We start from the raw sequence: 13755 nt of genomic DNA, 5'->3' as shown, positions 1-13755 counted from the left end.
CTGCCCCTCCCCTCCCGTCGATTGCCTGACTCTTGCCAGCTCATCGGGATCAGATGGTGGGAGGCACTGCTCTCATCCACATGAATTACCCCGTGCCAGTCGTCCAATTATCGCCGGACAGGGTCATCGGGCCTGGACGGTTGGGTCCCTTGATTTCCCCGGGCTTGCGCGCATCGCCCTGGGAAGCAGAGGCGGGTGTGGAGAGGCTGGGGTTGCCGCGGAATTTGTTGAACCACGCACCCGGCTGGGCCAAGCGCCACGCACGGCATCACCTGACGCACCCAACAAGCTTCATCCCGAATGCCGTTATGGGGGGTGACGACACGGCCGTTCGTGTTGGCCCTTGTCTTACTTCAACCCAGGTGTGATTCCACCGGCCTCTGCATGACTGGGGGGGAGGGGGATGGCCCGTTGACGGAATACACCCGTACATCGTACATACATACACACGGCCAGGACGCGCAGGTGTTCCGGAGATGATGATCTGCGAGATCCTTTTTTGAAACCGAACCACAGATACAGATCTGGGAGGGGGAGGTCGTGAGTAAGTTGATGCTTACCCGTCTTCGCACCCACCTCCAGCCTTGTACATACATACATATTACGGTGTGAGGTCAGAATGATCTCTTCTGGAATGGTCAAACATCCAACCCCGCCATCCTCACTATTGAGACAAGCCCCATTCTCCAGGCTTCTCGTCCCGGCTCTCGACGCAGAAGAAGTCCATCCATACAGCAATTCTCCGACCATCGTTAAGCCCCGTCCAATGGGAGAACCACGGAAGGATTCGCAAGTCGTCAAACTTGGTCCAGGATATCATGTCCATCTCCCGTCCCGATGGATTACTCGCATGGTACCCCTCCGCCAATATTTTCCCTTGAAGTTTTTTGTTTTACCATAGCGGTCAAGAGAGGAGCGCAGAGATTTTCCAGCTTGGCATCGCGCGCGGCCTTGGAGTGGTGACGGCACTCTACATGTGTATATCTATCCATGCATTACACCCTATGCATGACCTGCATCAAAGACAAAGATGGATCGGGCTGCCTTCTTGCTATGTATTTTCTAACAAGCGACTACGGAGTACATCATCAAAAACGGGCTCCGAATCCAACATTCCTTGTCCCTTTCGGCTGACGAAAGGAGTTAGGTCGGAGTTTTGGAACTTCGGACAATGAGATCGGTGGCTGGAAACCCTACGTGCAGTTTTCTTCGTCTCCCCGCCATTTCATGAATCGTCCCATTGGACAATGAAAGTCGTCCCTTGGGCCAAGATCCCTACCCACCCCTCTTTTCAGGCCCCGTATCCTCAATCCCCGAACGGGAAATATGGAGACACCAAGACTCTCGTTTTGGATAGTTTCGGTTACCGCTTACCTGAGAGTATTCCTCTTCTGGTTTCAAGGCTCCTGACTATTGCCAAATCAAGACTTGCTTCTTGAAAGCCAGTGGATATGCGACGCTAACCTCTGCGGAGCTTGGTCAATGACGAGCATCCTGATTGGAGCAGTGAATACGGTGAAGCCGAGTCAATAGAAACAACCTGATACTCCAAGTCAAGAACCATTGTACCCGGCCCTTGTCGAGTCTCCCGGAGAGGCCGACGGGAAGGGGGAAAAAAAAATTTTACATTGGACCTTGACAACCTTTGTTCTGTGGAAAATTCATCTCATGGCAATCACAATTCTCCACAGCAAAATACATCAAGATTGGGCATCATAGCATGTTCAGAACTAGACAATGGAAGATTGTTTTCTCGAAGAAAGTATCAATTCACTCCACTTTTGTGCGACGTATTTTTCCTGGAAATTTCGAGAGCAAACGCAGCATGGCACCTGCATCACACTTGTCATACCCGATCGTACATACGTACGGAGTAGAGTAGTGGTCTCAACAGATATCCAAGACACTCATGTATTGACCGCCTTCTTCGAGACAAGCCAGAAAATTGGGCTTTTCATGCGCTATCGACCTGCATCGCTGTCTCATCATAACCCCGAGGCCGAAACCATGGCATCGCCATTCTAATATCAAGGGATTCAAGGATTCACCCAAAGATCACCAAGGCTAACATGCCTCTTACAGCCGGCAATCAATCTCTGATCGAGGCTGACATAACACCCAACTCTGTGCGTTCCCAGAACATTAGCCGCTTACCAACTCTGACACAGCCACAGGTTGACGATTCGCAAATTGAATTGTGGGTGTATATCTGCTATATATACTCCGTATATGTATTCTTATTTCGGTTCATCGTCTTGCGCATCTAATGTGGTTGTCTCCTACAAGACCATAAGCCCTTTCATCTCCTTGCGTTTTGGGTAGATTGCCAACAGTCAAATGCCTCCTACGTCGGCGGCAGAATGCAGATAGTACCCCTCCCAGAGCCGATTTTTTTCGAGAGCATCAGTTTGTTGGATTCAAATTGCAAACCCAACCAACTCCACCCAGCTAAACTCCCCCGCCTGCAAGCAAACGGAGCCTCGTAATCTGCGCGCATGGATACTGACGAAAACCAGCATCCTTGAGTTGGCTTCCCTAACTCGGGACTAAAACAGCAAGTGTAACCTGCTCCTTCGCAGCGGCCGACGCCAAGCTTCTCAGGATTTCGCGATGCACGCCCACCGGTCAGAGAGCCTTGTGCGGCGTAGCATGTTGGACCCCGGCCATGGAACTCGGTTCACCAGACATACCCCGAGCCCCAGAGATGAAGGAGTCTTCTAAGTTGTTCGAAGAAAGTCGGACGGAAAGCAGCCACCGTGAGCATGCTGATCTCCCTGGGCAATAAGATGAAGTTGCCTCCTGATAAAACTCGCAAGGTATCACATATAGGTATAATCGAAGGGGAGATATTGTTATCCCAATTAGCCGTCGATAACATCAGTGAGCTGATGAAATCGAAATCGATCAACGAAGCCCTCGAGCCATAAAACTCCCTGGTTAGTCTCCCTGCCCTGTTGAAAGGCTGCGTTGCTAAACCCCAGCTGCATGTCCATCCAGTTTTAACATCGAGAACGCCTTCGGGACCTGGATCAAACAGCGCCGAGTTCATCCTTCCGGCCATAGAAGTATGCACAAGGGCAAAGGGCAGATCCAAGCTCCTGGCCTCCTGTTCGTTATTCGGAAACGGGTTTGATCAAAAGATCGGAAATATTTCCTAGCTATTTCTCATGCGAAGTTAGGACCAACTCCCTCTAATTTCTCTAGAGGAATGACATGTCCCACCGTAGGGAACAAAGTCAGTGATATGGCAATATATGAGAGATCGGGCAAGATCACATTCGACTAGGCACTATTAGCCATCTGTATATACCTGTTCGGGAGACTGGGAGTGCAGACTTACACCGCATTTTCTATGGATTGGATAATCAAATAGAAATGTTGGTACGTTGAATACCAACGATAACAAAACCAAATTAAGCCGGCATTCTGGCTGTGTCCCCAACAACATTGTTACCTTCGAATACAATCATATATTAAATCAGATTGTCTGGCCTAAAGCATCTGGCTTATGGTTGGTGGCCAGTGGAGATACCCATGACGCAACGGTCGATCTATCGTTTTATAAATCTCAACCCCGAGTACGAAGCTCTTGCTGCTCTCAAGCCTCTTTGAGTATGTGAATGGCTCGCATAGTCATATAACCTGGAGAAGCTGAGTGTCCAATATATGTTAAACCAAGTACAGCCTGATGATCTGGAAATAGCAGGCTTATACGGGCGTGTTGCGAATGTTGGGAGACGCTAGCGTCCTCGCAGAAGAGTATCTCGAGACACAAGCGGTTCGTGCCATCTACGATTGTGTCAAGCAAAGGGATCCTGCGTTCAAGTTTGTCGAACCTTCTTCTGCTCCTCAAAATGATATGTCTTGGCTGAGTGGGTTGTGCAAATTGACTCTTGACTGCTGTTCCCCGATGCGGAGATGCTTGCCACACAAAACGTAGATGGGAAGGGCTGGAGTAACGAGGTAACGGACTCCGGACAGCCTCTATGGTTACATGCCAGTTGACTACCCATCCGTGTCCGGTTTTTCATTAATTCCCTATTTTCCAGCAATCCATCAATTAATGCGAGACTGACTACGTGTCAGTTGTCAGCCCGTTAAGCATTCTGGTATCCTGGATGGGGCAGCTCATTCTCAGTGGGATTCTTCCTAGTGAGCGAAATAGAGATGACCAAATTACACAAGCTTGGTCCTGTGAAGTGTTGGCATGGTTTGCATGCTAGTTAGTGGTGCGCCTGTTTGCAACTACGAGCGTGTACTCCGTGGTTTGCGATCACTTTATTGATGAGCACTTCAATTGGTGGGCATTGGGCGCTATAAGCTTAATTAATCCCTAAGTGAAAAAGACAGAAGAGATTCTTTAAGGTAAATGCATATGATAGCACAAAAGAGCATACAGTCCTATTCATCGAGGGACAGGTGTTATTGTGGGGTTGAAGCTGTCTGGTTTCGGAAAATTTGCGCAAGAAACTCTCAAGACTAAGGTTCAGCAGCAAACGATAACTAAACTACGGAGTACATACCATCAATCTTCAAAACAATAGCTTCAAAGTATAGCTCGTGGCAGAACAAAGAAACTTTCAAGAACAATAGCAGTACAGAGTACAGAGTGATCTTTTCATATTCATTTGTCCTTTTTGAATAACTGGATGAGCGTCCTTTCATTTACATCTTAAATATTTGTTTCTTCCATGCATGGACATGTAAAGAAGACACGGCCGTCTCGTCGACAAGTTCGCTTTCCAGCCGTTAAACACCAAACTCGATCTAAAACATCTCCAAAGCCAAGCCAGCTGAACGGAGACGCTTCCGCACCATCTGTCCTGCATATTGACCCATTGTCTCCCCGACCAGATAAGATGGCCACTGGAGAACAACCCCCGCGACGAGGAGTCCCGGCTCTGTTTACGCAGTTCCCCGCCATCCGTGACGACCTGGATACGGAAACGTCGCGGGTACAGGAAGATACCGTCAAGCAGTGTTTGCCATTTCTAAAAGGCGTCGCCCAGTCGCTCTATGGTCCTTTCAACGAACATGGAATCCCTAGTCTCTATCGAGATGTTCATGTCGCCTATCTTTACGATGCTCTCGAGGAGTATCCGGGCAAATTTGTTGGACTTGATGCAAGTCGTCCGTGGATGATGTACTGGGCGCTGACCGGATTGTATCTCCTTGGAGCAGATGTTACGAGACTGAGGAAACGGTACGTCGTACATCGAAGATATGAAAATACATGATTCTCCCTTTGATGCCGTGGAAGGGAGAAAGCATACTGGGCTTCTATCGTGCATCGTGCATTTCCCTCGATAATTCTTTTTTTTTTTTTTTTTTTTTTTTTTCGTTTTCAGGTCCTATTTTGCTAAGAACGAAACGTTGTACTACGTATTAGGGTGATATCAACTGCCGCGCCCATGCAGAATCCTACTGGTGGATTCGGCGGAGGGCATGGCCAAATGTCACACTGTGCCTCATCATATGCCGTTATTCTCAGTCTGGCTACGGTCGGGGGAGCTGAAGCCTTCAGCCTAGTGGACCGGGTGGCTTTGTAAGTTGTACTTGATGCAAGATTATTCTCACCTTTCCTGCATTTCCGAGGCTCATAGAGATATGCCAAAAGCTGGAAATGGCTAGGGCAATTGAAGCAACCAGACGGCGGATTTCAAGTGTGCCTTGGGGGCGAAGAGGATGTGCGGTAAGGCCAATCTTACCCGTCCTGGCATCTCCTTTTTCTCTCTCCATACTGATTAGCAGATAGAGGTGCATATTGTGTGATGGTAATGGTAGCACTGCTGGATTTGCCAACTGAGTTACCACCTGATGCGCCCGCAAGGCAATTCGGATATGACACGTTTATGAGTGGACTGCCGGAATATCTGTCCAGATGTGAGAACGCAGCATCATTTCGCCTTACTCCGGGAACTAACACTATCTCCAGGTCAAACATTTGAAGGAGGGATTTCCGGCAGCCCTGGGACGGAGGCACACGGTGCCTACGCATTCTGCGCGCTAGCATGCCTATGCATCCTGGGTAGTCCCGGCGAAATGATCAATAAGTTAGTGGTTGAAGGTATATTTTAAAACGGAAATCAAAATACTGATCACATTTAGGCATCTGGATGTTCCTTTGTTAATCTCGTGGCTGTCTGCAAGGCAATATGCTCCCGAGGGCGGATTCGCGGGACGTACAAATAAATTGGTCGACGGCTGTTACAGCCATTGGGTCGGAGGCTGCTGGCCACTGATTCAGGCTGCCCTGAACGGCACGCAATCAAATGCCGATGCCCCACACCCCCGATTCGGAAGCTTGTACAGCCGTGAGGGTCTGACCAGATATATTCTAGGCTGCTGCCAGTCCCCTCACGGAGGATTGCGGGATAAACCTGGCAAGTAAGTAGTGCACGGCTGGCATGTCATCTCCCGCCTTTGACAATGACTATCGTTAACATCTCCACTCCAGACATGCCGATTCTTATCATACGTGTTACACCCTCGCAGGGCTAAGTAACACGCAGAACTACCACTTTGAAACTGCCACTGGGTCCATAGCACGAGGGCCGTTTTCTTCGGCATTTTCATGGTCACATATCCCCTTAACATCAAAAACGGACATTGAGCCTGACGGAATCGTGTTTCACGAAAGAGATCGGCTCAAAGTTATCCACCCCCTCTTTGTTGTCCCTCATTCTGCCGCGGAAGGTATGAAATCCTGGTATGAGTCTAACCAGGTCCCAGAGCTTTGCAGTTCTTAATATTCCAAAAAGCAGGCGAGTACGGAGTACCTCAGGAGGATATTAAGCTCATCCGCTAGGTGGCTCTTTGGAAATTTAAGGCTCCAAGAGGCAATATTCGGCTCTTTCATGGAGATATTTGCTTCGGATCTTTGGCGGATAGCCCCGGGGGCTCTTGGCGCATTAAGGCCAATATTTTTTTTTTTTTTCTCTCTCTCTCTCTTTCCGAGCTAAAAGCCGTAGTTAGAGTGGTTGGGGGCTGTTTTGTTTGCAGATACTGACAGCGATATCATAGCCAATACGACTAGTGTCGGTGTCGTGATCCTTGAGAACCGGAAATGGCGACTTTGTAAGGTTATCGTACTCCCTGCCTTGGTATCTACATATGTTTCAGGGGGTAGGAACACAGAGCCGTGCATTGAACCAAGCAACATGATCCTCGAAGATCATTTCTATCATCGTGGCCATAATGAAGATGGTTCGGTCTCGGAGGATGGAAGTGAGGTGTTTGATGTTTTCGATTTGCTCTGTTTCTTCAATTGTGGTCGCAAGTCGCTCGTCTCATGAGCAAAAACGAGCGACCGTATTAACCGTTTTGGGGGTGCGTCGCATATGCTTCCCCACTGCCAACTCATCATTGCATCTGATGCCTGTCACAGCGCATGCTTGGTGTTGAAATTTCCCCGGATTTGTGGACGACTCAGGCTGATGATCCTAGCAATGTTGACTGGAAGACCTGTCACTCACGCATTTCCGGATTGTCTTGACATTTTGTGGGTATCCCACCCACATAAAGGCTATTCCTGAGGAAGCCATCTAGGAAATTCACACAAGATTAGTGAACCGACGGGTTGGTTCGTACGTGACAAGCCTTCGGGATGACCATTTGGCTATTTCGTATCAAGGAAGTTTAATTTCTACTTCGTCCAGAGTGAAAATAGGAACCAATCGCTCTACAGAGTATAGACTTGTTGAATAGAACTTCAGCAAACCTTGCTTCTCGTAGTTACGGTAATATCCTGCCCGGTGTAATTAAAGAATTGATCGCTTATCCTCTTCGCGGTTTCATTGTAGGTTCGCCGCTTCCAGTGCGGACGGCCCCATAAAGCAGTATTCCAAGCACATATGCAGCTTCATGGACCCTGTCTCTCCGGTAAATAAGAGCTTTCCAGGTTATGAAGTAGGTTCAATTTGTATAATGAAGAAAGATATCCCGACTACGATATTCAGAACGAAACGGTTAGCTCTGGGAGAACCAGGACCTACCATCCGCTTTAGTCACCGAAATAGCGCTTGGCAATAATGAAGTATGCTTGCCGCCACATTCCATTCTTCTTGCGCTACGCTGTTATTTGTCGTATTCCATGGTGGGCGGCTGGTTGTTTGCGGCAAATACCAGCTGCTTCTCTGATGTTGCCTTCTGACGCACCTCCGCGAGTTTTACGGGTCCGGGGTCCTGCAAAAGTTTGGTAACGCAATCTCTTCCTGCGGCTTCTTATAATGGGTATGGTTGGTCCGCTGTCCGGGTAGGTAAAGGGGGTTGGTTTGACATGGGCAAAAAGAAATGTAAACACCCCGAAGTATTCCATGTACCTACGGGTCGCATTATAGCCAAGGCCTGCAGGCCATCGCGGCTCAAATGCGGTTCGTTGAGTGAATTGCAGTACTCAGAACTGTCCGGTGAGCGAGACAGTTGCAGTATCAAAGCAGTATGATCTCCATGTCACCCGGCTAACTCATGCATCTTGCCGCGCTGAATATCGAGGGTGACGTGCATAAAGGAATGCATTGTCGTAATTCGACCCAGGACATATCGCTGTCACTTCAACTTCATGGAACAGACAACGGTAGTCTGCTGTTTGGAAACCGGCTGAGCGAGTGCTGCGCAACCGCTCAATGGGTCAACAAAAGCAAAAAAATATGGACGATGCAGTGTATTGATCACGCTCCTAACGCCTAAATATGGCCGCACAAGACGACCCAGGAAGACCAACAATTGAGGTTCTGGGACTTGTTTCTTTCCGGTGGATGTATGATTGTAATAGTCGAAGCGAAAGAGTCAGTACTGCTCGCGGTGGGTTACGCAGCATGGGGGTAGAAGGCAAGGTTTGCATCCATGGATGGATTAGTTGTATCGGGCCGACAAAATACCGAGCAATTGATTACATAACTAGGTTTTTCCCCAGACGGGTGCCGGGAAAGTCCAAGCGAGCCGCCTGAACTTCAATTGACGCTTCCGGCCATGTCTCTTGGGTCCTTTGCGGGTGAAGCGGTGACAGGTTGAAATCCACGAGGCATTGACATTCTCTTTGGTGTGAGGACGACAGTATTTTCTCCGGATGCTCCTCCGATCCATCATCCTCGATTCCTTGCAAGGGGGCTTCCTCGCGGCGACAAAGTCAAATAATAATCTAGGAAGCAAGTGGAGGGATCACAGACTTTATTCCCCGTATGAGGCGTTTTGCCCGCTGCCAGAAACGGTCCAGGGTTTCATGAGGCCGAGCGCGGTTTGCGCAACTTTTAACACGCACAACGCCAATGTATAATGCATTAGCGGAGGTTAGAGTCGTACTGTCCGCTCCTCCCTCCCAGTTTGGCGTCAAATGTCCACCGCATACATATTTTGCGGGGTCTCTCCGTTTATCATGCCGCTCGCTGCTCTTAGTTGGTGTTATTTTACGCGCAGGCGTTTACCGACGGTAAGCCAGGTTGTCGCAGTTTTAGTTGCGGAAATTGCCATGTTTTCTGCAGCAAACATGTGGGCCGATGGCCACTTGTTCAAGCGTCAGTCTACGACGCAAAGCCTGCCAATCTCCTGATTTCTCGATCGGCAGCATATTGGCTCTTGATAGGCTAGCAAGGAAGTCCTCAGTATTCCAGCTTCTTTACTGGCGGGAAACCATGCCAACACATCAAAGGCAAAACAAGAGCTATTTCCACACAACCGAACAGAAAATGGCAATTTTTCCATTTTTCTTCCGTACTTACAGTTGGCGTTTGGAAGCCAAACCATATATCGAAACCATCGATGGAAGGTCGTCCTCACTGGGCCAGGGTTCCTTATTTTATCATTTTCATCCCCCACCACAGTCAACACCCTGAAGCATGCATTAAAACGCGCTTGCTTCGCTGTCTTTTCTCCCATGGAACACACGCATATTTCTTTCCAGATGACTATGGACGCCAAATCATAACCTTATCTGTTAATCTCCTATTGCTTCATAGAGCCTTTCAGTTCATTTAACAATTCACGAACTGCCTCATTGTTCTTGAACTTTTCATTGAAGCTTTTGAATGGTTGTGGCGTTGGGCATCAAGAACAACTTTCAGTCTTTTTAGTCACCTTCACATTAAGCCTCTTTACTTCCCGTTGGGTACCTTTGCAAGACGAGGCTGAAGACGATCATCGGGTATCAACGACAAGACAGTGTGCCTAAAAGATCCGACGGATCAGAAGATTCTCTCGACCAAGATGTACTACATCCTCTACCTGGCGAGTATGTTGCCCTATCTTCGAGTCCTTGCCCCGTTGGAGTAGTTTGCCTGCTTGCCATTCTTCTGTTGGCTATCAATTCATCCGGCTCAATTTGAGATTGTACCAAGACCCAATTTGGCGAATTGTTACCCATCCCATGCAATTATGTGATCTCACAACGCTGAACGCGGTTCCCCAGTTAGTTTATGTGCTATCAATTTCAAAAAAGCTTGCAAATGTGTTATGCCTCGAGGGTTGATCCTTGAGCTTTGATAATAATGCACCAAACTCGCTTTATCCTGGATATTTATGGTTCTTTCTGGGGCCGCCCTACCCGTGGATCTATGACGTTGCGCAGCCAATAACGTTGTTTGCTTTTTCTAACCACAGGCCTCTGCCGTCGTCGCCGCTGGCCGGAACCCCTTTACGAACCCTATGGTGGTACCTCAGGGTTCACGTGTGTAGTTCGCGTCAATAATCGCGAATACCAGACCGACACTTTCTGCGAGACAGAGATGCTTGCGCGTGAGAACGCGGCCATGCGGGCATACCTTATCTGTCGCAACTTCTCCGTCAACGATGGAATGTACCCTGCCGGACACGATCACGGAGGGATCGTACAGGGGATTCCAGTTGCCATTGGCACAGGTCGAAGGACTCGCTATAGCGACGCAGACTCGTCAATGAGTGATGGAAGCCGAAGTGGGGGAAGTAGTCCACAAAGCTGTGAAGCGGATCGGATTGGCGCAGATCGCCAGGGCTCTGTACCAACCAGAGCTCTTCCCTTCGATCCTCGTACACTCTGACTCTTGCCTTTTCCCTATCCCGACGCGATATCGATGGCTAGGGAGGTAAAAACCGACGAGAGGAGCGGCTAACGACACGAAAAACGAGACGATGTTTCTGATTTTTGAGATGATGATCACGACTCTGTCTTCTTTTTTTCCACCTGATCTTATTATTACTAGACGGGTTTTACAGGACTGTCTCGAATAACGCCTGGCCACGATCATGACTGAACGATTGATGACTTAACGCTTTCATAGAATTTAGTATCACTGTCTCCTCGCCGAGCTAAATTTCACGGACACTGCATTGGATTGCGTTTATATTATTTCTTTACATTCTTCTTAATTCTCTTTTCGAGTTTTGGTTTATGAGTGGCTTATGATCTATGATATGAAGGCAGTCTGCCTTGAATAGGCAGCTTACAGTGTTGAATTACGTTCTTTCAACGCTGTTCATTGTATGGGTTGGAAACTTTGCTTTATATGCGATTGCCAGCGGGGTTTTGGTATTTGTCAAATGCATTGTTATGTTAGATAGCAACCAACAGACCCTATATCCTACCGATCTCGAAGTGTTTGCCAACATGGCCATAAAGAATTCGAAATATCGTCATCCATGAGTACGGAGTAATTTCAGGTCCTTACAAATTATTGCAGTCGGTCCGCAGTGTACCCGCAGAGGGAGTTTGGTTACTTGACAAACAGTGCAAACATCAGCCCGGTCCCACATCTCGCCCTTGATGTCGACGACAATGTTCCCTAAGCCATCAAGCCATTGATCTACCAGGGAATCAAACCAACATTCACCACTACATGTCCTGGGCGCATGCTTCCACGCAACGTGTGTTCTATTTCTCACAAGACATAACAAGAACCAAATTTGAAAGGTTGATATCTCCGTAAAAAATTGACTTTGACGCGGTTTGATGGATGCCTCAACACCTTGGCGCACTGGCCGTTAACGCTACGAGAAGCTCGCCATTCGCCTCCATAGAAAAAGCAGCTCAGGCTCTCTTTGTGGCTGATGCCTCATTGGCTTTCCGAAGAATCGCACAGGAAGCTGAGCTTTGCCGATGAAGTGGCGATTCTTGACTGGAGCGGACATTATCTGGAGGCGAACGGCCATCCCGTGAGGCTTTTACAATGTTGATCCGATGTGATTTTTCGGGAAAGCATTTGTGCTCTGGACGGTTACAAGACGAGAGTGCTCATCGGTCGAACGGCACGCATTTTCCCATGCAGCAGGGTGTCGTATCAAGCTCCAGGGAGTTAATTGATACCTATTCAAAAACAGCTATTGGGACTTAAAACTTGTGTAAGATCGGATATCAAACAGGATACTCCGTACTTTCTGTTCTTTTTTTTTTAGTCTGAACATGAAAAACAAAGCAAGCAAAATAAATCTGAGGTCGGCGAAATTGTGGCATATCGAAACGGATTTAATGAAAGGACAAAGAAAAAGCAAGCCCCCCTGGAAGCTCAAAAACAAGGTCAATATCCGTGAAATTCAAACACCATGGCTGCGCCGTTCGTGGTGACGTCTTTTTCAGCAAAATCACCATATCTCATGGCCAGGGCCGCATGCTCAAGATATGCATAGGCAAACGCTCAGCGGGCGCCATTCCGTACAGGATCGTAATATCCCGTGGTCCTTGTTTGGGTTTCGGTTCCTGTGGTGGCACCTTTTGTCCCTTTCGATTGGCCTTGACCTGATGGGCGGAGTCAGATGTCAATTCAGAAGTGATGATCTAAAGTGCAATATGGGGTGTATCACCTGAATTATTTCCGGAGCCATTGTCATCGTTTTTCCTTCGATTGCGATTATTGCGAATATCTCGTGAGCGGAAAACGCTGTACAACAACCATCCCGTTACCCAGTTGGGACCGTATTCACCTCGAGTGTCTCCGCGATCAAATAGGGGGCGAGTAACAGGCCCAGCGCGCCTCCATATCTCCATAATGCCCCATTGCTGTCGATCCGGTCGAATATGATGCCAGAAAAAGGGTGGCCTTATCTCTGGGTTGCTCCTCAAATTATCCAGCAGATTTGAATTGTCTTGGTTCATCTGGTTGTATACAGCAATGGCCTCATCCTAAGGATTTATTGGTTAAACTATCTATAAAGGGTCAGCATGGTGAATAGAATACTCACCCTCATTGCACGATACAATGGATCATGCTGGGGATTATTTGTGTCAAGACCCAGTGCGTGCATGAAGTCCTCCTTGGATACTCGTGGCCCTACCGGCACGGCCATGTTTTAATGGTTATTGTTTCAACGGATGGTTAAATGGCGCCAATGCATTAACTAAAGGGAGCCTGAGTATGCTGATGAATGATCAAGCGTGCAATGGAGATTCGCAAAGACTCGAACTTTGAAGAATAATAATAATTACAATGGATTTATGCGGCCATATCCATACTTTATAAGCCGCTGCTTCGAGAGGGAAAAAAAAAAAGGTTCGCTTTGATGGCAACCACTTCTGCACCTTTCCTCGGCATACAACGTTCATTGCCTTTAGGTACACACTGAAAGAAAATTGGACGCAAGTTCCTCCTCTACTACCCTACCATAGCTCACAGGGAGATACGTCTGTACCGGGTACTTAATGCATCAGAGTACTATATGCAATTAGTCTCCGCCTGGCCCTTTAACCTTACAGCCAAGATGGGAAGCTCGGACAAGATCGCTGCCATAGCAAAAACTCTCAATCAGACGGCGAAGCTTCAAGGCCAAATGCAAGGGCGCCACATCGGTCCATAA

At 48.1% G+C, this 13755-nt stretch overlaps 3 protein-coding genes across 3 annotated transcripts; 2 read left to right on the top strand and 1 right to left on the bottom strand.

The window, feature by feature from the left end:
* Window positions 1–4654: 4654 nt before the first annotated feature.
* Window positions 4655–7672, top strand: RAM1 (CAAX farnesyltransferase (FTase) subunit beta). The gene is made up of 8 exons (XM_003066405.2): window positions 4655–5203; window positions 5390–5545; window positions 5618–5692; window positions 5756–5883; window positions 5936–6053; window positions 6109–6387; window positions 6458–7329; window positions 7388–7672. Exons 1-7 carry the CDS (start codon window positions 4692–4694, stop codon window positions 6747–6749), a joined length of 1560 nt encoding a protein of 519 aa, XP_003066451.2. The 5' UTR covers window positions 4655–4691; the 3' UTR covers window positions 6750–7329; window positions 7388–7672.
* A 2528-nt stretch (window positions 7673–10200) lies between these two features.
* Window positions 10201–11009, top strand: D8B26_005469 (uncharacterized protein; the record flags this gene model as incomplete). Its single annotated transcript, XM_003066406.1, has 2 exons — window positions 10201–10225; window positions 10594–11009. 2 exons carry the CDS (start codon window positions 10201–10203, stop codon window positions 11007–11009), a joined length of 441 nt encoding a protein of 146 aa, XP_003066452.1.
* A 1061-nt stretch (window positions 11010–12070) lies between these two features.
* D8B26_005468 (uncharacterized protein) lies at window positions 12071–13248 on the bottom strand (the record flags this gene model as incomplete). Its single annotated transcript, XM_003066407.2, has 2 exons — window positions 12071–13084; window positions 13144–13248. The coding sequence occupies 2 exons, from the start codon at window positions 13246–13248 to the stop codon at window positions 12740–12742; spliced, it is 450 nt and encodes a 149-aa protein (XP_003066453.1). The 3' UTR covers window positions 12071–12739.
* Between the last annotated feature and the right edge of the window lie 507 nt (window positions 13249–13755).

This window comes from Coccidioides posadasii, chromosome 3 (genome assembly GCF_018416015.2).
Source record: "Coccidioides posadasii str. Silveira chromosome 3, complete sequence".
NCBI lineage: Eukaryota > Fungi > Ascomycota > Eurotiomycetes > Onygenales > Onygenaceae > Coccidioides > Coccidioides posadasii.
Note: the sequence above shows the minus strand (reverse complement) of the source record. Positions and strands in the feature narration are given on the sequence as shown.